The sequence below is a fragment of the Filicampus tigris genome, chromosome 17 (genome assembly GCF_054856515.1).
Source record: "Filicampus tigris isolate MCC_2025a chromosome 17, RoL_Ftig_1.0, whole genome shotgun sequence".
NCBI lineage: Eukaryota > Metazoa > Chordata > Actinopteri > Syngnathiformes > Syngnathidae > Filicampus > Filicampus tigris.
The window spans coordinates 11,287,364-11,307,788 of NC_141233.1; the positions used below are offsets into that span (position 1 = coordinate 11,287,364).

General features: G+C 41.9%; 1 protein-coding gene across 1 annotated transcript; it reads left to right on the top strand.

Moving 5' to 3' along the window:
- Positions 1–110: 110 nt before the first annotated feature.
- Positions 111–15,889, top strand: ltn1 (listerin E3 ubiquitin protein ligase 1). The gene is made up of 32 exons (XM_086013194.1): positions 111–276; positions 514–720; positions 971–1,069; positions 1,308–1,538; positions 1,615–1,667; positions 1,747–1,927; positions 2,028–2,201; positions 2,669–2,859; positions 4,683–4,833; positions 4,915–5,160; positions 5,238–5,522; positions 5,610–5,828; positions 7,108–7,149; positions 7,244–7,433; positions 7,770–8,009; positions 8,088–8,241; positions 8,938–9,085; positions 9,179–9,389; positions 9,464–9,620; positions 10,315–10,428; positions 10,530–10,657; positions 10,746–10,881; positions 11,299–11,443; positions 11,521–11,734; positions 11,864–12,101; positions 12,874–12,951; positions 13,032–13,218; positions 13,391–13,556; positions 13,631–13,851; positions 14,135–14,329; positions 14,478–14,645; positions 15,284–15,889. The coding sequence occupies exons 1-32, from the start codon at positions 235–237 to the stop codon at positions 15,344–15,346; spliced, it is 5,274 nt and encodes a 1,757-aa protein (XP_085869320.1). The 5' UTR covers positions 111–234; the 3' UTR covers positions 15,347–15,889.
- Positions 15,890–20,425: the final 4,536 nt, after the last annotated feature.

Genomic DNA, 20,425 nt, shown 5'->3' on the forward strand with positions numbered 1-20,425 from the left:
TGGATTCCGCTGAAGCGTAAGACGGCAATTTTTACTCTTAGTATTGTATGCCTTACTGAGAATGATCTTAAACCCATAAGAAACATCTTGAATGCAGTGGTCTGCATTTTATTTCGAAAATATTTTAAAGCATTCTAAGTTTCCGTATCCTCACATGTAGCATGTTCAATTGTGCATCAAAGGTACTCTTGAACTTTTCTATAATAAAGATATTACCTCATTATTTTAGTACCCATGGGGGGCAAAAATAAACAGCGAACTAAAGGAAACGTTCGGGTAAGTACTAGTAACCTGTCATTGTGTGTGAATACAAACTTCACGATAGCAGCGAATGCTACTGATAAGCGTTTTGTACCGTTTAAGAAATAATTTGAATGTCTCAGACATGTCTGGTTACGTTTGCTCCGGTATTCAGTACAGTTGATTGACGATATTTACTTTACTACTACTGTCAGTTTGTTTTGGTTTTCTATTTTCCACTTAAACTACGGCATTTACCTGTTCTAACCATAGCCGTCCAGTAGCGGCCGGGCTGCCGATGTGTTGACCCGGGAAGGTGGTGCCATCCCGGGTTTCGTAGGTTTCGATACAACGGGTTCTTCAGAGTTGAGCTACGTATCTGCTTTACATGGCGCAGAGGAGCTTGACACCCTTGTCGATGCAGACTTCAGATTGGTGCTCAGGAAACTTTCCAAAAGGGACGTCGTCACCAGACTGAAAGTAAGTTCACACATTGAAAGTGCCCAACAGAGAACATGAACAATTGTCAGCATGTGTTCACCACAAAAATGAAAGGGATATTATTACACCTATTATTATCATTATTACACCATGCAGTATGCAATATAAATGACTTCAACATTAACATTGGTCCCAAAGAGGACAAGCTATAAGGAAAATAGAAAGATGGCAGTCCTAGTGGTGGTGTAATTTCAGAAATGTATCTACTCAGGTCTTTTGCTTTTTCCAGGCTGTGCAGGACTTTGGATCCATGTGCCAGGAGCGTGATGCTGAAGATGTGAAAGGGGTCCTTCCCTATTGGCCTAGAATTTACTGCAAGATATCAGTGGTGAGTAACTCATAGCACATTTTATTTGAAGTTGTGTCGAAAATTGAGCTTCTTTTCCCAGGCTATCAACGCCATTGCTATGCTATTATGATACAACTCTATTATAATAAGTACTACGTCTCTGAGTGTCAATTGCAACTAAACATTAACTTCTTTTAAAATGCAGAATCGGTGATGCAGGTATTTAATAAAAGGTCTGTTGCAGATGGGTTACTTTTTCTTTCATTGTGTCTTTTAGGACCATGATCGGCGCATCAGAGAGTCCACCCAGCTGGCCCTTGAGCAGCTGGTGCTGAAAGTGCGCCGCAGCTTGGCTCCCTTTCTAAAGAGCTTGATGGGCCACTGGATCCTTTCCCAATGCGACACCTACACACCGGCAGCCTCCGCTGCACGCCGAGCCTTTCAGGCCGCCTTCTCGGCCGCCAAGCAGCCGGAAGCCCTGAGCTTTTGCAAAGATGAGATCCTTAATGTGAGTAGTAACGATGCCTTTCACAAGGAGGGGTTAAATCTGCTTCATATTTTTGAAACACTTTGTCATATTGCAGGTACTTCAAGATATTTTAGTAAAAGATACTCCAAACACGCTCAGTGATCCCCAGTAAGTTAACCTTAGTCATCCTGATGCAGCTGCTGTTTCATCATATAAATACAAATACAAATGTCACCTTTTTTGTCAGAACTGTGCCCGAGGATGAGCGAGAAGCCAAATATTTGCGCATGCTGACCAGCTCTCTTCTGGGGGTGAAGAGACTGCTCTCCCTGCTGCCCCAGAATGACATGGCTGTCATGGAGCACAGACTAGCTCATCTTGTCAGCCCTGCCAAATTCTGGAAGTACAGCAGACACAAGGCACCACAGGTACATTATGTATCAGAATGTGTTTCACACTGATACTTTTTCTTGCCTGTAAATTGGTATAAACCTGGAGTTAGTTGTGAGTAAAATGGCTTCTTCACAGGTAAGAGGGGCTTTCTTTGAGATGCTGTGCGCTGTGTGTGAGTTGACGCCGAGCCTTGCGCAAAGTGAGGCGGCACGTCTCTGCCCAGCTGTTCTCCTCAGCGTCGACGACACAGATCCACTGGTGTTACCTGCCGTGTGGGAGGCTGTTCTCCATGTGACGTCCTCCATATCTGTAAGCACCTCTTTTCTAACATATTTTGCTGTTGTGCGTGAGCTTGCTTTACGCTGCAGCTCCATGTGCCCAATTTTGATGTAATACCTATTTAGTTTTATTTTGCATGGGACGACACAGTAAACAATAATACCTAAATATTAGATTCATTTACATGCATATTGTTTTGTTAACCTGGGATGACTCTTCCCACACTCCATTTATGTAAATGAGGTAAATCAAATGCCCATTGGCAGAAACCCGCTACAAATCTTTTTTTTTAAATTTTTTTTATTCACCTTTTGAAAGAGGTCTGATTTCATAGATTTTTTTTTCTTTACAGTACTCTGTAAAGACATCTAAATTCTGCGAATTGAAAGGAAAAAAATGTAAATTAGTCCCTTGCACCATGCAGTGTATGTAAATCTCTCTTAATGGGCCTGTTTGTGTGTTTAAGGCTGATCACTTTAACATCTTTCCCTCTACAGGATTGTTGGACACACGTTAACTCAAAGAAGGGCTTCCTGCCAAAACTTTGGTCTCTGTTAAAAGAAGGGGGCAAAGGCATGGCTAAAGCCCTTCATCCTAATTTGATGCCATTCCTCAGCAAATTGCCTCAACAAGTCACCGACCCAGCCCTGGAATTCTACACTACTTTCTTCACCTCACTCATACTTGGGTAAGTCTTCCGAATTCTTCATTCCACATGACAGTGAAACCAAGCTTCATTGTTATTCTGCTAGGCACACAGTTGATTACATTTTGTTATCAAGGGATACTCAACAATTGTATGAAAGCAAATACAGCACTAGTATGGAAACAGTAGTTCAGAACTTGAATCAACAGATTCTCCCATCCTTTTGAGAAAAATATTTAAAGGCTGAAGGGAAAATAAAATGTCTGATGAATTTGACTCTCCACATAGAAAGATGTGTTCTATACAAAGTACTGGTTGGTATATGAGGTCAGTCCCCAAAATCATGAAAAATAAGAGCCCTCCATATTTTGGAAAAGCCCTCACCTCTCAATCAATAAATTAGACTCCTGTGCCGTTAGGGGAAAGTTACTGTTTATTAATCACAGCCCCACATGTTAATTCAGGCTGTGGCTCACACTGACAGACATGGCTTGCTAGCTAACTGCACGCTGTAGAAGTACAAATGGGCACTTTTTTTCAGCACTTATCATCAAACATATTTAATCTATTGAGAAACAAGTAACTTAAACCACTTTCCAGGGTCTTTAAAAACACTATCAATCGTTATGAAAAAATATGTCATTACAAAAGTGTTATTCAAATTTGTAGTTGAAAGAGTATGGGCAGTCATGAGGTATTTCTGGAACAGGGAGAACCATCAGGCTCTCATTTAATAATATGTATGTATAAAATGAGGCTGACTAAAGGTGACATTGCCCAGATAAAGTGTCTGGATGAGATAATGTATTGCAGCTTATGGTCTTAATGCTGCTGTCAGAGTCTCTGACAATGTCCCTGGTCTTGCACAGAAATCCTTATCTTTATAAGCAGTGTCTGTGTCCCAATTATTTGCAGTCTCTCCTCTAAGCCGGTACTCCATTAACAATATCACCAGGTTTTTTTTCTGATTCAAAATCAGGCAGAGGTAGTGGGACCATTCTGATCATGCGTGCCTATGCTGTGCAGCACAACTATCTCACACAACACTTTTTATGTGACATATTTACACGCTTTCATTTTCTTTTTCTTATGTCATATGCTAAAATATAAATTAAAATATTACGTTCAATATAACAAAAGTGCAGACATGTACAGTCAATCAACTACCTATGAAATGGTAGTTGAACACGTGTGAGCCATTTTATTGACAGATGTCACAGTCAGTGGCAGAAACATTCAAGCCTCCTGTTTTTTATTTTATTAAATGTCCTTATAGTCCCATGAAGTGTTACTGTTCTTCCTAAAATGTATTAACACACACACACACAAATATTTTTTTAAACAACCGTTAGATTTATTCTACCATGAACCTATGGATGAAATCAGCATAGGTTGTGTTGATTTTATGGCTTTACCCACATCGACTTCATATCTTTCTGAGAAGTCAGTTGTGTATTGGCAACAAAATAACCAATATTTACCTATTTGTAAAGCTGTGAAATGGTCCAAAACATTTGCGGCTCTTCTTATTCTTTCACGATTTTAAGGCACTTTCAAGCTGTTTGTGATGCAGCGTTGCATCGTCACCATGGTGTAATACGCAGTTACAGTTTAAAATGACACCCAACTTAGTTCCGCGTTGGTCAAATAATTGAGCAAAACAAAATAAAACAGAACAAAAAAAAAGCAGTTTTCTTTATGTCAGAGGTTTAAGAACCAGGGGTGGCCTGAAATCAGACACAGGCAGCCCCCTCCAAATGTCATATGCAGGAAAATCCCTGATTATTACATTGAGAATGTCATCCACAAAAGAAATAATGAATCACCCCCCCCTAAACCTTTTATTGTGTGTGTTTGATGTTTAGCATTTCCAGTGAGCGTGCGGCCAATAGCCCCTCAGAATGTGCCGTTATTGTGACAGCTACCATAGAGTGCTTGAGGTTCTGCATGCTGCGCCATTCAGCAGAAGAGGAAGAGGATCGGTGCAAAATCCGGACCATGCTTATTTCACAGCAGGTTAACATTAAACAGTTGCATTTCCTGTTTCCTGCCATAAAATGTTTTTAATTGCCCACCTTTTATCTTTTCTTCCTCTAGGTCCTGCCACTACTTGAGAGGGCTTTTGAGAACTCCACCCTTCAGAATGGTCCCCTGTTTCTGTTGGTCACCGAAATGCTTGTTTCCTGGGAGAAGAGGGCAAGCGGAGAATCTCAAGGACACAAGGATGTCTTTCAAGGACTTGTGGCAGACTTCTGGGAGGAGCTCGGCCTTGTCTTTACGCGCCATGCAGACAGCGAGGAAGCCGATCCACAAGCTTTGGAGGGGATCGCTGCCCTACTGCAAGTCAGTTTGCCCAATTCCCGCCTTGAGACTCGGGCAGATGAATGCGGCTGAGCTCTCGATGTCTTCCATCCCTCCAGGTGATGCGCTACCCAGAGCGAGTCAACGAAAGACATACTCTGAAGAAAAAGTCTGTCAAGATCAGTTTTTCTGAATGTGAAGTTGGCGACAAGCCCGGCGAAGCGGAGAAGACGGAGCTCCCGTCGGCTAATGTGTGCAGCTCCCCGCAGACGCGCCATTTTGAGGAAGTGGTGTGCCAGCTGGTGCAACTGTGCCTGGTGCATGTGAACGAGAGAAGCTCTGAGAGACATCTTGTCTTCCTTTCCCATCTGCTGCAGTCTTTTCACACACTCAATATCTTCACTGTAAGATTTTTTTCCCCTCAGTTTTTCCCCGTATTGTAATGAAATCGAACTGTAGCCAATTAATCTATTAACGTTAATTTGTCTCAGACGTTGGTCAAGTTGGATGACGAAGTTAAAGAAGGCAGCGAGCAGAGGGACCAGGGGAGAGCTGACAATCCGGCCGTGCGCTTCCTTCTGGAGCGAGTGGTGCCGTGGTTGGCCGACAAGGAGCGGACAGACACGGAGCACCTCGTGGAGATGGTTTTCAGCTCATTGTCTTGCTGCAGCCGCCAGGAGACCACCCGCATCCTTGACCACATCACCATGGTAACCAGCCATTTTCTAAAGCGTCCCTAGTAACTGGAGCCTTTGACTGCTAACTTCGGTTATACCCTTAGACTGGTTGACAATCATTTACAGAGCATACAGAAAAACAACCATTCACATATGAGTACTGCATGTGTAAAGAATGCAATACACTTACTTCATGACTTAAGGGAATACTAGAAGTCGTTTGTGATATTTTGCTTGCACCTCTGCTGAGGAAACTGTTGGTAGGCTTGCGACGTGGGCTCTCTCGGAGGCACCGTAGTGTTAAAAATGTTTCTATCTTAGGTCGTTGCATTCTATTAGTTGACCACTAGATGCCACTGAATTCTACACATTGTCCTGTTAATGTGACATTAAAATACGTGCTCTTTTATTGCCTTATATGTACCATTTATTTGTATTTTTTGATAATAGTTGTAGTTCATTTTTTTGATAACTTTAGATTGTTTGATAACTTTTTATTCTGTTAAAGCGGAAGTCAACCCAAACATATTTTTTTCAAGAATATGTCCCCAGCAGGCCCACTAGTTGAAACAGCAGTCTGATTAATTTTTTTGCATTTGTTCAATGTAAGTTAATTAAGTAGCAAAATGCACTCGTTTTTAGCCATCTCTGGGGGCGGTCTTTTTGTCTTCTGTCGACTGAAAATTACATCATAACTGCTCACAACGACCAACCGTGGCTGACCTGTTTTCTGAATCTGAGCCGCGATTGGTCATTGTGAGCATTTGTGATGTCATTTTCAGTCGACAGAAGACAAAATGGCCGCCCACAGAGATGGCTAAAAATGAGTGGATTAACACTTATTCCACAAATGCAATATCTATAAGAATGCCCTGTTTGAACTAGTAGGCTTGCATCGAACATATTCTAGAAAAAAAAATGTTTGCGTTGACTTCCGCTTTAACAGTGATATTCATGAGTACAACAATTTCACCTTTTCTATCAGCATTATTTAGCTATCAGTTTGCCGTTGTTGTTGTTTGGGCATCTGGAAATTACTTTTTTTCTACTTGAATACTGAAAGAGCTACTTGATACAGTGACAGAGAAGGCAGTTATGGAAAATGTGTCCAAATGTGTTTTTTATTTGTACAAATATTGACCCTAAGGAGAGTGGATGAATGGATATTTCTTTAGTGCCGATTGAGGATGTGCGTTTATTGGATTACATGGACTCAGGTGTAGTACGCTCCATGAAGCGGTTTCAGTTTTTCTCTTTCCTGTCTGATGGCCGCTCTTTTTCAACAAGATGTCTAATGTGTTGTTCTTTAAAGATGGAACTACACTGTGGAATCACTTTGCAAATCATCCAGAAGGTAAGTGTCAATTTACTCACCAAGACACATAAGAGTGTTATGTCATTAATTACCACATCGTGTGCGTCCAACTTTCTGCTGTCCTCCCGACCAGGCGTGTGCTGACCAAGACACGCTTGCGAGTTGTAGAGAGTGGCTCAAAGGTTCGGTTCTGGGCGAGCATCTCCTCGGGTTGACCCAGGAGCTCTGCAAGGTCGGACCTGGCTGCTCCAGCTCTGCCTCTTCTAGCAGCCGCCACAGTTGGACCCTCATCAGCCTCGTTCTCTCACAGCACCACAACAATGGTAGTTAAGTCTCAGAGTTGTGCTCTATTTGTCAGTGGCGGCACTGTCGAAGAATCGGGATGGGGGGCTGTCTGTGATGCTGTTGTGCATGTTTTTTTTTTACACCTTATAGGACCTCAAGATTTCAATCAATCAAATTCTCTGCCGCAGTCGGCTGCATCTCTCTATTTACTCCTTTTTACATAGTGAGCCTATTTTGACAAAGTAAAGGGTAGACAGTAGAGGTACCCATATTTAAATGTAGGGAGTAAAAATAAAAAATAATAACACTCAAGAAAAGTCCAAATTCCTGACAAATACATCCTGACATTGGATTTTTTTTTTCTTGCACGCTAGAACCTCTGATAGGAGAATTGTACATGGACAAGATCTTAGAGAATCTGCATGCAACGCTGTCAGAGACCAAAAGTCTCTCAGACGCAGGCAACATGGAGCCACTTGTCTCCTTCATCTGCGACGTGGCCTCCACCTTCTTCTCGTCCGTGCAAAAGTGCCTGCTGCTTCCTTCTGCCGAGGAGCTCCTGTTCACCGTCTTTCAGCTCATCGCCCAAGATCAGACACACACTCATCTGTCTGGTAGGACCTTGTGACACGCCATGTTTTGACATTGGATCATAGCAAGAGAGCTAATGTGTATCGATTTTTCCCTGACAGACTCTCTATTAGATAAATTGGGGAAGGTATGCGTCGCTGGCGTCCAGTCGTTGGTCCAACACTCTCAGTATGAGGTGGCGCAAGGTGGTTTCCTGCACAGTGCTGCACTCTGGGTGCAGAGCAAATTACTCACTGCATCTTTGGACGTCAAAAGGTAGAAACCTTCACCTCCAAACTCAATGACCAAACTATTTAATATGACTAAAATATTTCAAGATATAGAGAGAGATTCAGCAAATTTCAAACTAGTAGTAAAAAATAATGTGACGTGACAGCATCTGATTTGATGAACTTGAACTCGATCCAGATAAAACATTGGCTTTATAGCATATACCTAAATTTAATATTGAGATTTCAACAGGATCAGTGCTCCAACATTTAACAACAACAAAAAATAAATGCTACCACATTAATAGTAATACATAAATATGGATTAGTAACAGTAATGTGTTTTATGTTCACTCAATTCTTAAGGCAGTCAAGGACACAGTACAATGTATTAAGAAAATGCACTGGAGCAACAATAGTTAAACTAAAAAAAAAAAAATCAATGTATAATGGAGAAATGGAAAGTAGAGCCAATATAAAACACAATAAACAGATTAGTTTAATTAGAATATACTAATTGAAACAGATGAGTTTTGAGTGTGGATTTGGGGGAGAAAAAGGTAATTAATATTTTTAAAAAAAAGGTTGCTATTGAAACCGTTGACAGAAAATTGCATAGAAAAAAAACGCACTCAAATCAAGAGATCTTTGTCTTCGCATACCCAAAACAGTGGTTCATTTGTGTTTCTGTGTAATTGCCTTTTTGTGTGGGTGTGTGTGTGTATGTGTGTATCTTATTTAGTTTGCAGTATTTAGTTCTGGCTGTACAAAGCATAGTGGAGACCATCACTTCTGTCTGCAATCAAGACTCTGCTGTCCTTTCCCAATTCTTTACCCACTTGATGTCCAGCGTTGGATGGGCAAAACTAAGACAGGCCCTGCCTTCACATGTAAGACAACCAATATTATAAACGTCACTTGGGCTGTCGAATAGTTGTTTTATTTAGGATGATATTTGCATAAAGCACTTGTCTCCTCTGAAGTGGGTCAAGACACCTTTGCTGGCAAGCCGTTACAGGGGAGTGTGCGAAACCCCCTGCGAGGACACGTGGAAACTGAAATTGCCCAAAGTCTTACCAGCACATTTATGCGTATGTGCCCTGCTGGGAAAGGTGTTTCGTGCTGCCTCACTTTCAAATTGTAACCAAAAGAACGACAAGTGCCCGACACAGCTGCCAAACCTGGTGCACACAGGTACACATGTAGCACATGCTTCAAATGTTCCTATTTTATATACATGTTGTCTAATGTGTTTTTGAATGTGTCAGTTGCAGAGCTGTTGTATGCACTGCAGTGGTGTAAGGAGGTGGAGTATGCACCGGCTATTGTGTCCACCTATCACAGTCTGCTCACTGAGTGGGAGCTATCAGGGGATCTGCATGACTTGGTTGCTGCCACAGATTTGTTGGAGATGCTCTACTCAAGGTCAGGGTCACTCTGTGGTTTGTGGGAGGCTTTAAATACTTTAAAACTAGCTACAATAAGTGAAATGTATCTATTTTTTTAATGATCTCATCCTAGGCTGGAATACTTGTTTGTAATGAGAATAATAGAATCACTGTTGGTGGCATGATGACCTTGGATCACTTTCCACTCTGGACAGTTTTCTACTGTTGATATCATATCACAGTGATTTAAAGGTGGCAGTCCCCCCCCCCCCCCCCCCCTTGGATTACATTTTTCACGAGTGTAGATGTATACCTGCTCTGTATTCGCTACATTGATCCACACAAAATGTAGTTTCATTGAAAAAATGAAAAAAACAAAAAAAAAACAGTAGGAGTTATCCTGAATCAACAAGTTTAAAATGATGGGTTGAGATTATTTGAAATTATGAAGGGTTTAAGAGTCTCCTGCCTTGTGATTTGCATTTAGATAAGGTAATCATTTTTATAAGTGAGAGGCAAGGAGCGGAACAGCTATTCTTTACCGATGATTTACTCCATGGCGGACAAAGCAAACAAGCGTCGATAGATTAACAGTGGTATTTATCCAACTTCACTTGTCAAAGTCAAAGAGCAAAACAGTTGTACCTTACAGCTACTTTAGGGCTCGGCAGATAATGTAAATACACTCTTGTACAGCAGTATAAAATGATATACTACAATTTACCACATAGATCAGTCGAGCTTGGTGGTCTGTGGTCTCTGACGCTGGAAAACTACATCCGCACCTACAACCTGGCAGCCACTCACAGTGCGAGCTTGCGGAAGATGTATGACTCCGTGGATAGGTCAGTGACGGTTAACCTGAACTCATGAATACCTTTTTCATGCCGGATAACTTTCATTGAGCAAGATTTAGATGTACGTTGTCTTTGTTTCCATGACTCAGTTTGTGGCCGGTGTCACCAAGCAAACTGAGCACGCTCCAGGTGCTCTGCCCCATCATGACGCAGGAAGAGCGACAGACTCTGGTCGCCCTGGCAACGGCGGGAATCATCAACTGGGAAGAAGATGAAAGTAAAAAGACTCACCGCAATGTGTGTCCCCATATTTCAGTCAAGCAAGACTGTCAACACATTTCTTTCGTTTTTTTTTTTTGGCCCAGACGTTTACGGGAGTGTGGTGGTGCTGTTGTGTTGTCTGCAAACTGACATCCAAGTGGAGGATGAGGTGGTGCCGGCCATCTTGTCCGCCATGATGGAGTGGAGGACCCACAAGGAGGATTGGTTCCTCTTTGGCAGGTATGCCCATCTGTAGTCAGCAGCCACGACATTTGTTACATAATGTAATGCGATCCAGTCTGCCATTTTGAAAAATCAAAATACTTGTGGAAAAGTGTTGATTTAGCCAAATGAATGCGTAACCCAAACTATTATAAAGAACTCTCTGTATGATTTGGCAACCATTATTTGACTAGTTAATAATCCTAAAAAGTACCACAGTTCAATGAAATATTTTACTCTGTGTATACTAAATTAATATAATAAATTTGACTTTTAAATATTAAACTACTGAAATAAATTACATTAGATAAATTACAACAGATAATTCTTGTAAAAATAGACTTTTCAATACTGGTCAGGATCTAAGATGTATTATAAGTGTACGGTGAGTGTTTCTAAAAATGCTTTTTTTGCACACCTTTTTGTGTTTATCAGTGACCTTTCCAAAGCATCTACACAACAGCTGAACCTGACAGTGGAACTGATGCGCTTCCTGTCCTGGCTGGTGACACGCTGTCCAACAGTTCTCGGGAATAGCCAGTGGGATTTCTTACTTTGTGCTATGTTAGCCTGGTTGGAGGTGAGCTCCCACCGTCCCTCTTTCGTCTCCTCCTCTATATGTTGGCGTCTCATCCGCTGGTTTGTCTTTAATCTCAGGTGGCAAGCGAGAACGTGAGCAGCCTGTGGAATCCATGGGTGCAGCTGTTTGTATGCGAGAACGCTGCCCTGATTGTAAACCTGAGCCGGTTCTTTGCGTCATCCCCGCCTGATGTCCTGGAGAAGCTGCCGTCAGAACTGGTGGTGGAATGGCAAGACTTTTTTGTCGATGGAATCTGCAATCTGCTCTTACCAATGCCTGTCAAGATCATAGGTAGGCTTAACTGTATGGTGAAAGTAAAAGCTTTCTTCTGATTATTACTTTACAATAAGATAGTTGCTATTTACAATTTAGTGCAGCTGATTCTTGTTTGCTTCGTCTGTTATCTTGTCTTGAGTGCAGATGCCTTCAAAGAACCTGATGACCCCGTCTTTCCTCTGGCGGTGCTGCAGTCGCTCGGCGTGGCTCTGACCTATGCGCCCGTGCAGCGGCTGAACCAGAACTCCCTGCCGGCAAAATTCGTAGCAGACCAGAAGACCAACCTGCCGCAGCCTCTTCAGACGCTCCTCAACACCTTCTGTCCTCTGCTTGTCTTCAAGGCCCGACCTCTTCAAGTCACAGTGTACCACTTGTTGGCAAAGTAAGACTTTGAACACCTCGAGCCAGGCAATCATTGTATGTACTTCATATTTTTGCACCATACTAAAGGATTCTATTATAACCTAATAACTACAGTATAAATTGAAGACACTAGATATACTGTAGTGTACATACATTTTTGTATTGAGAGTATGAATTATTTTGGGCATATTTACCCTCTTGTCAAATTGTAAAAAAAAAAAAAAATATTTACTGTGTCTCACAAAAGCGAGTGCACACTTTATTTTTATACCTATTCATAATGTACAGCTTGACTAACAGTGTACATTTACTGTCCTCTCAAAATGACATAACACACAGCCATTCATGCTTAACCACAGGCAACAAAAGTGAGTACACCCCTAAGTGAAAATGTCCAAAAGGTGTCCAGGGTGCCAATATTTTGTGTGGCTCAACCTTTATCGACAAACAGCTGTAGTAGTTCACCAGAGCTTCACAGGTTACCACCGGAATCCTCTTCCACTCCTCCTCGATGACATCACAGACTTGATGAATATTTGAGACCTTTTGCTCCTCCATCTTCCATTTTAGGGTGCCCTCTGCGTGCTTGGCCAGTCTTTCACCTCTGTATAGGCTTTAAATCACTTAGCTCCTTGAAGTATTTTCTCACATTATTCCCAGCTTTTGCCAGCAAATGACACGTGATACAGGCCTAAAGGCGGCATATGCCGGCTAACCTAAAGTCTAATTCTATGGCTCGGGGATTGGAATAAAGGAAGAGCGGTAAAGGAGATCCCATCTTGTCAATCCAGGGTCATGCCTCAGCTACCTGAATGTGACGGAGAAGGAGATGGCAGCAAGTCTGAAGATGAGGGTGACGAGTCAAGCCTGTAAGTCCAAAGTTTTGTGTCATCTCAAGTATGCACCACCAGACAAGAAAGAAAAACTAGGGTGCCTGTGTTTTGTTTAGCTCTCCTCCAGCCGCTTTGATGGCAGTGCTGTCAACCTGCGAGGAGTTGTGTGACAGCATCCTGGCAGGACTTCAAGTCGGGGAGTTTGCAGTGGTGTCGCCTCACAGCGTGGAGTACTCGTGCATCCTGGGCTACCTGCTGGCCTGGAAGTTACTTCTCATCTTTTTCAGGTCATCGCCCTCCCATGTAAGTCTAAGTTCAGACTCACCCGTAGGCCGTAATAACCCATAAAAAAACAACTACCTAAGCGATATGTGGGGAAGGAACGACATACCGCAATATAGCGGGGGAACAGAATTTGTGAACGAGTATTGAAGGGAATGGGTATTGACTTACCACTCTTCTGATTCATTTCCAGCTGCGTGCCCATTATGCCCAGTATCTTAAGAAAAGCTGTTCCCTAAACAAGCTCCTCCTTCACCTCTTCAAACTGATGCCCGAGAATCCTATTTTCCCGGGCCAAGCAGCAGAAACGAGAGAGTCCAAAACCTACTTCACAGAGAGTCTCACTCTGGCGGTTGACAGTAAGAATGCAACGCCTCAGTATCAGTCAGTGGCGACAGAAAGGGCAACTAAGCCATCTTTCCTACTCCCCCAGAAAGGGATAACCTCGAGCGGGAGCTACCCCACCTGGCATGTCGCGTTTACTACGGCACAGTGCAGGACCTGCCTGCTATGGTGCGCCTGTGGTGGAACAGTCAGGAGAAGCGTGTGAGTGGCACCGTGGAGAAGTTCACTACCAAGTACGTCAGTCCAGTACTCTCGGCGCAGGAGATCTCGTCGGTCCACAACAGCACGCAAATGTTTGAAAGCATGACGGTAAGATTAGGCGCAATTTTATTCGATTTAAGATTGTTTTTTTGTTACTCGTGAACCTTGACACTAACGTCTTTGTGATGTCACGCGGAGAGCTGTTTCTATTTATTTTGGTCACCTTGTTTTTGATACAGCTCTTGTTTCGGCTCTCATGAGTCATAACGTGCTGGTGTACCTAATTTTGAGTCCAACGTATGTCAATCATAGGCAGTAGGGTGTTAAGCCATCATGGAAGATGGCGATTTCTACTCATGGTAATAACTACTGTCTACTCCCATCCCCTCAGGTAAAAGCTCGCTCCGCCGCACGGGAGGTGATTGCCACCTACTCGGTGGACGAGATTTTCATCGAGCTGGTTATTCAGCTGCCGCACAGCCACCCTCTGGGCTCTGTTGTGGTCGAGAGCGGGAGGCGGGTGGGCGTCTCTGTGCAGCAGTGGAGGAATTGGATGCTGCAGCTCAGCACCTACCTCACACATCAGGTACTAACACGCGCGGGCTATACATACACAACCAGCAAAGTGTGGAATGCACTCATGTTTACATGCGTGGGATCGGCTTCCCGGCTTGCACATAAAGCTTCTCTTGAGTTTGAGCGTCACCTGATAACGGTGCATTGAATGTGTTCAGAACGGCAGCATAATGGAAGGCCTGGCACTGTGGAAGAACAACGTGGACAAGCGTTTCGAGGGAATCGAAGATTGTATGATTTGCTTCTCTGTTATCCACGGCTCCAACTACTCGCTGCCTAAGAAGGCCTGTCGTACCTGCAAGAAGAAATTCCACTCCGCGTGCTTGGTAAGTCATTTCTGTTACAGTCATGATGAAAAGCAGCACAACTGCATAGCATTTCACTGCATCTGTTTGGAATTTGTGACAACACTCCAAGGGGAGGTCAACCTGAACATATTTTTTTCAAGAATACGATCTATGCAGGCCCACTACTTGAAACACAGCATTCTGATTAATATTGCGTTCGTGGAATATGAGTTAGGCAGCAAAATCCACCCGTTTTTTTAGCCATCTGGGCGGCCATTTTGTCACTATTGTCGACTGAAAATGACACCACAGATGCTCAGGGCTTAGATAACGACCAATCATGGCTCAGCTTCAGAAAACAGGTGAGTTGTGATTGGTCGTTACCTGAGCAAGTGGTAATTTTCAGTCGACAGAAAGTGATAAAATGGCCGCCCCCTGAGATGAGAACACATTCTTGAAAAAAATATGTTTGGGTTGACTTCCTCCTTAATGTTACAGCTGCTACTCTATGGATGATAAATACTTTAATACAGTTAAACCTCCAAAGTCAAACGCAATACATTCCATAACTTTGTTGTTGACATTTCAATATCAAAACCAAAGTTGGCATAGACTACTAATCAGCATTTTTATGTCACATTGTAACTGTGTTGACTGTACTATCTTTCTCTCTGCAGTACAAATGGTTCACATCCAGCAACAAGTCCACGTGTCCACTGTGCAGAGAGTCTTTTTTCTAATACACAGCCTGTGTTTCATCACTTCTTCATTCGGTTATCATTACAGTATTCCCCGAACCTCTGGGTGGAAGTTCCTTTTGAGACCCTTTGTGACCAAAGCGTTTGTTCGGCTGCTGTTTTCATTTTGTGGATTAACCTGTACGAAATGGGTTCACAGTACACGAGCCAAGATTTGTCTGGACCATCAACACCAATCAGTACATTATAATATAGAAAAAAAAAAAAAATTTGTTTTTGTTTCCAAGAAAATCAGGTGCTTTTCCAGATTTAAAAGTGACTGTTGAACTGAGTCCTTTTACACACTGACAAAAAAAGGCATGCAGTGTCCAATCAAGGTTCATACATATTTTCCTAATATTTAGGAGTGTAAACAAATGTGACATCCGAGCAGGTCCACCGCTTCATCGTTAGAGATGATTTTAATTCCAAAGTAGAACTATACATCACAAATAGCCAGCCTGAAAAATGCGTGATAATCTCATTGTGTCTGATTGCAGCTGTACATCATGCTGGACAAGACAATAAAGTTTAACTGGATTATTATTCATTGAGTCTTTTTTTTTGTTTTGTTTGTTTCTAATGAAAATATTCCACATTTGTACTGTGACTGTCAAAGCTTTAAACAGAGATGAACATACAGCAATTATCCGTTTCTTGTAAAATATAATTGAGTTTTTAATGCATTAACACTTATTAGGATCTGTTAAATAATAGTGTAATATGTCATTGCTGTCTAATCCTTAATCTTATTTTGAAAGTTTTAGATGCTCACCCCAATGTTAGGTTTGATTAAACACCTCTAATTAATTACTAGTGATCATTAATTAAAATAAACTGCTAACATTTCAGTTTTGCAGCAAGGATAAGAAAATCATCCCTTTAACTCATTGAGAAACATTGCTAAAGTTGAACTCCCAAAAATTATTTTACTAGTACATTACTAGGTTGTTTTTTGGGCAGCACAATCAACATAAACACAGAAGTCAAATGGTTATGCTAAGGATTAAAAAAAAAAAAATGTCACTATTGAAAAACACCTATACCAGTTATTGAGGCTTTTTTTTTTTTAATTATCCTCATCATGTGTGTACTGACACTATTGTCCCTTGTGTTCGGGCCAACTTCATATTGAATAATTCAACTCACCAATGGAAGCTTTTGCTTGCAAAGCAGTGGCTCCTACGCTCTTATTAATTATGACACATTCAGCACGATCGATGAATTAGTTGCACTCATTTTGCTCTGCAATCGACAGCTTCTCTGTGCACGTGCGCTAGTGTGTCTACATTTGTAATTCATTATGACCACCCACATTTTATCAATACTAACACCCAACACCCATCATCATCTGCCCTTGACCTTTTTAATAGCCATTGATCTGTTTGCCCATCATAAATATTTATATTCTGGTACACAACACTCAAACTCAGAGAGCTAAGCTCACATCTTCATGCTCATTATCTGGTTGATTAAGCAGCATTGCAAATGTTTATGAACTATGTAGTTGTACATACTAGTACAGTCCAGCAGTGGTGCGGCCTCTGTTGTGACGTCACTCCATTTGTCATCACAAGATGGCAGTATAACCCCAACAGTGAGAGGCATGGCTGCCTTGTGACGGATTGGGTTCATTATAAACCTGAGTGGGGGGAAAAAGTAGGAGCTCACTGATCCCTAAAGATGAAATTGTTTTCTGACCCAATTTCTTTTACGTTTAATTTTAAGTTTCTTGTTACGTTTCCAGTGCATTTCATGGTATCCGCATGGAAATAACAAAGACAGTCCAGTCAAGCCTGTCTTCAACCAGCTAAGCAATAAATGCTCAGAAGGATAAACTTCGATACTCAGCTCATAAATATGCCTGATTAAAAGAACGAAGAAAAAATTGATCCCGAATCTACACCTGTATTTGGATCCACACCCAATTGTAGGCTCTAGGCCTCGGTGAGCATTCACGCAGTCAAGGAACCAGATAGTGAATCAATTCCCACATATTACACTTAAGATAAAAAATTTAAAAAACTATAATATTCTTCTACAGTTTACATTTTTGAGTACCATGAAGAGTAGAGAATATTTTATGGTGTAGTGCTTCACTTGCCTGAATCTGTGCAGGCTGGGTTGGCTTTTCATTCAGTGATTTGCACGAGTGAATAGTTGCGTGCCTTGTGATTTACTGCCGACCGGTCCAGGGTGTAGTGTGTCTTTCCCACAAAGTCAGATGGGAGATGTTTCAGCTTCCCGACCCTCAATAGTGCTGTCTATTAACTAAACTACTGTATTTGTGGTCTTGTGCCAATTAGTGGCAATTGAGCCTTCAATCACCCTGCAACCATATTAGAGTCTTTGTCGGTTTATAATTGGTCAATCTGGTTCTCATTCAGGTACTCTTTGTAGTATTTCTCTTTGTATATGTACACCACTCACAAAAAGTTAGGGGTATTTGGCTTTTGGGTGAAATTTCAGGAAGGAGCCTACAATGCATTCAAACCATTACAGTTGAACTTTAAGTGACTTTGTCTATGAGCTTTTTGAATGCATGTGTTAAATGTTTTCAGTGCTTTTTGCAAGTTGCTGTTCTCATCACGCCGTTCACATTTGGACATCATGAGACCATGCATCAACAGTACCTCGCCATTGTGATGCTTCCAACAGGACGTTCTCTGACGGAAGTACCGAGGGAGTTGAAAGGTGAGAGGCACCCAAGTGTCACGTCAGACCATTTGAATCTTTTTTTTTACAGCAGTACGTGACCACACCACCAGGCACAGGCGTCATCGTCTTGCATGGGCCAGGGAGTATTTGCGCTGGAAGAGGAACCAGTGGGCCAATATGCAGAATGACCCTTTCCATTTTTTTTTTTTTTTTATACTGACATAAATCCCGCCCACTCACTTTATTTGCTTCCCTTGTCCACTCTCCCTCACCTCGTTGATCTCTTACTGAGTGTCTCCTCGCTCACACGTTATTGCATCTGTGTAATAGTACACGCTGTGCGCAATCAATATTAGATTCTGAATGTAATCCTGGGAATTTATCTGCTTCATTTATCCCAAGCCAAACGGACTATATAAATAAATCATTGCAACTCCATCAGCACAGTTTCTCACCTGAAGAATTATTGTTATTAATTGTTGTTTGCCTATTACAAAGGTAGTAAATAAAGATTATTGAGCTCTTTCGGCTCGTGCAGATGCACACTCACGCAGGTGTCAAAGTCCCATCCTCGAGGGCCACTATTCCGCATGTTTTAGATGATGCCCTCCTCCATCACACCTGATTCAAATAATCATCTCATTAGCAAGCTCTGCAGGAGCCTGATAATGCATCAGGTATGTTAGCGGAGGGAAAACATCTAAAACATGCAGGATAGTGGCCCTCCAGGACCGGAGTTTGACACCAGTGCAATATCATTTCCTTCTCTGCTATAGTTGAAATCGACTGTAATTATTCTTGCAGACCTTTTATGGGTTTTCTGTCAGCACTGACATGTTACAGCGGCAAAAGGTGAGCAAGGTGAAGACTGGCTGTGATTCAGTACCACGGTGGGACAAAAAGAAGTGAAGATGCTCTGTTTAATTGCATTGCTAATGAATGAGTAATAGCAACCCAGTCAAGGATGCATGATCACTTTGTCCTAGAACAGTGATTCCCAACTAATGTGCCAGAGAGATCAGCAGGTGTGCTGTGGCAAATGATCTAATTTCACTTAATTGGTCTAAAAATAATTCATTTACGGCAAACAATGCATCTTTGTTCATTTATCTTTGCCACGGGTGTCAAGCACTGGTCCTTGAGGGCCACTATCCCGCGTCTTTCAGATGTTTCCCTCCTGCAACACACCTGATCTTCAAACGATCCGGATCCTGATCGGGCACCTGCAGAGCTTGCTGAGTTAATCATTTGAATCACGTAGGAGGAGGGAAACATCTAAAACATGCAGGATAGTGGCCCTCCAGGACCTTAGTTTGACACCTGTGATCCATGCCAATGACGTATAGTGAGATGCGATACCACAAGATGGCAGAAGACACAGTTAATTTGTGTATCCACCTGTTGCTAATCATATAAACGAATAATAGCTTTGTGTTTGACTAAACAGGCACGGATTTCACACTAAGTAAATCTGTGATTAAATTGGGATGGAATAGTCATAATGTAAAATATCGCTTGGCTCAATAAAGGTTGGCAAACACTGTCCCAGAATTATGGGCGTCAATACAAAGACAATTTGACAGGTATTCTTTTAGATTTTAGCTTTGAAATGGCATATCACTACATTATTTTATAGTCCGGCAGGTTTACCGTCCAAAATTATTCCGCTTTAGTTGCATCGCAGTCCAGTCCACACGGAGATAAGTGCAGAGCACACGAGCGCCGTAAAGAAGGAATCAGAGCATGACCGAATCCATTTCGATGCAACCAGGACAAACATGCCTGAATATTTCAGCTCGCGTGCTTGTATTCTTTACAAGTGTGTGTGCTCTGCAACATCTCGGCTTGTTTGAAAATACATGCGAATGCAATAACAATTAGGTAGCTCCAAAATTTCTCTCATAGCCCCAAGTCTTCAAAGTTGAAGAAACCCACCGGCATGCCCATAGATTGTACAAGTACTCTATTTCTCATAACACAGCCATTGAGGTGGACTTTTCCCCCACCTTGAGCAACATTTGATTAATTGTCCAATCTAAATGGCCACGGTGTTTCAGAGAGACTGGAGACTCCCTTCCCACGCCCGAGGGGGTTTGAAAGTAACAAAGTAACTACTTTGTACAATTGTATAATTTGAAAACTAAATTAAAAAAGACTGTAGGAAATGTCACAAAGCTCACCAAAGGAGTTTATATATATATATATATATATATATATATATATATATATATATATATGAACAAGAGATAGCCTTACCTACCTGCCCATCTATCCTACCATCCATCCATCCATCCATCCATCCATGTGTCCATCTACCCTTTCCCCCACCCACCCGTCAATCTATCCATCCCCTAATCTCTCTAATTCTCCCAAAGAACGAAATCAAAATGTCATTTTCTCATGTTGACATCAACGTTTTCTTGA

Coding starts and splice junctions, on each gene's coding strand:
- ltn1 (XM_086013194.1), top strand. CDS start 235: ATGGGGGGCAAAAATAAACAGCGAACTAAAGGAAACGTTCGG. Junction 2,202..2,668: donor ATGTGACGTCCTCCATATCT/GTAAGCACCTCT, acceptor TTCCCTCTACAG/GATTGTTGGACACACGTTAA. Junction 11,444..11,520: donor CTATGTTAGCCTGGTTGGAG/GTGAGCTCCCAC, acceptor CTTTAATCTCAG/GTGGCAAGCGAGAACGTGAG.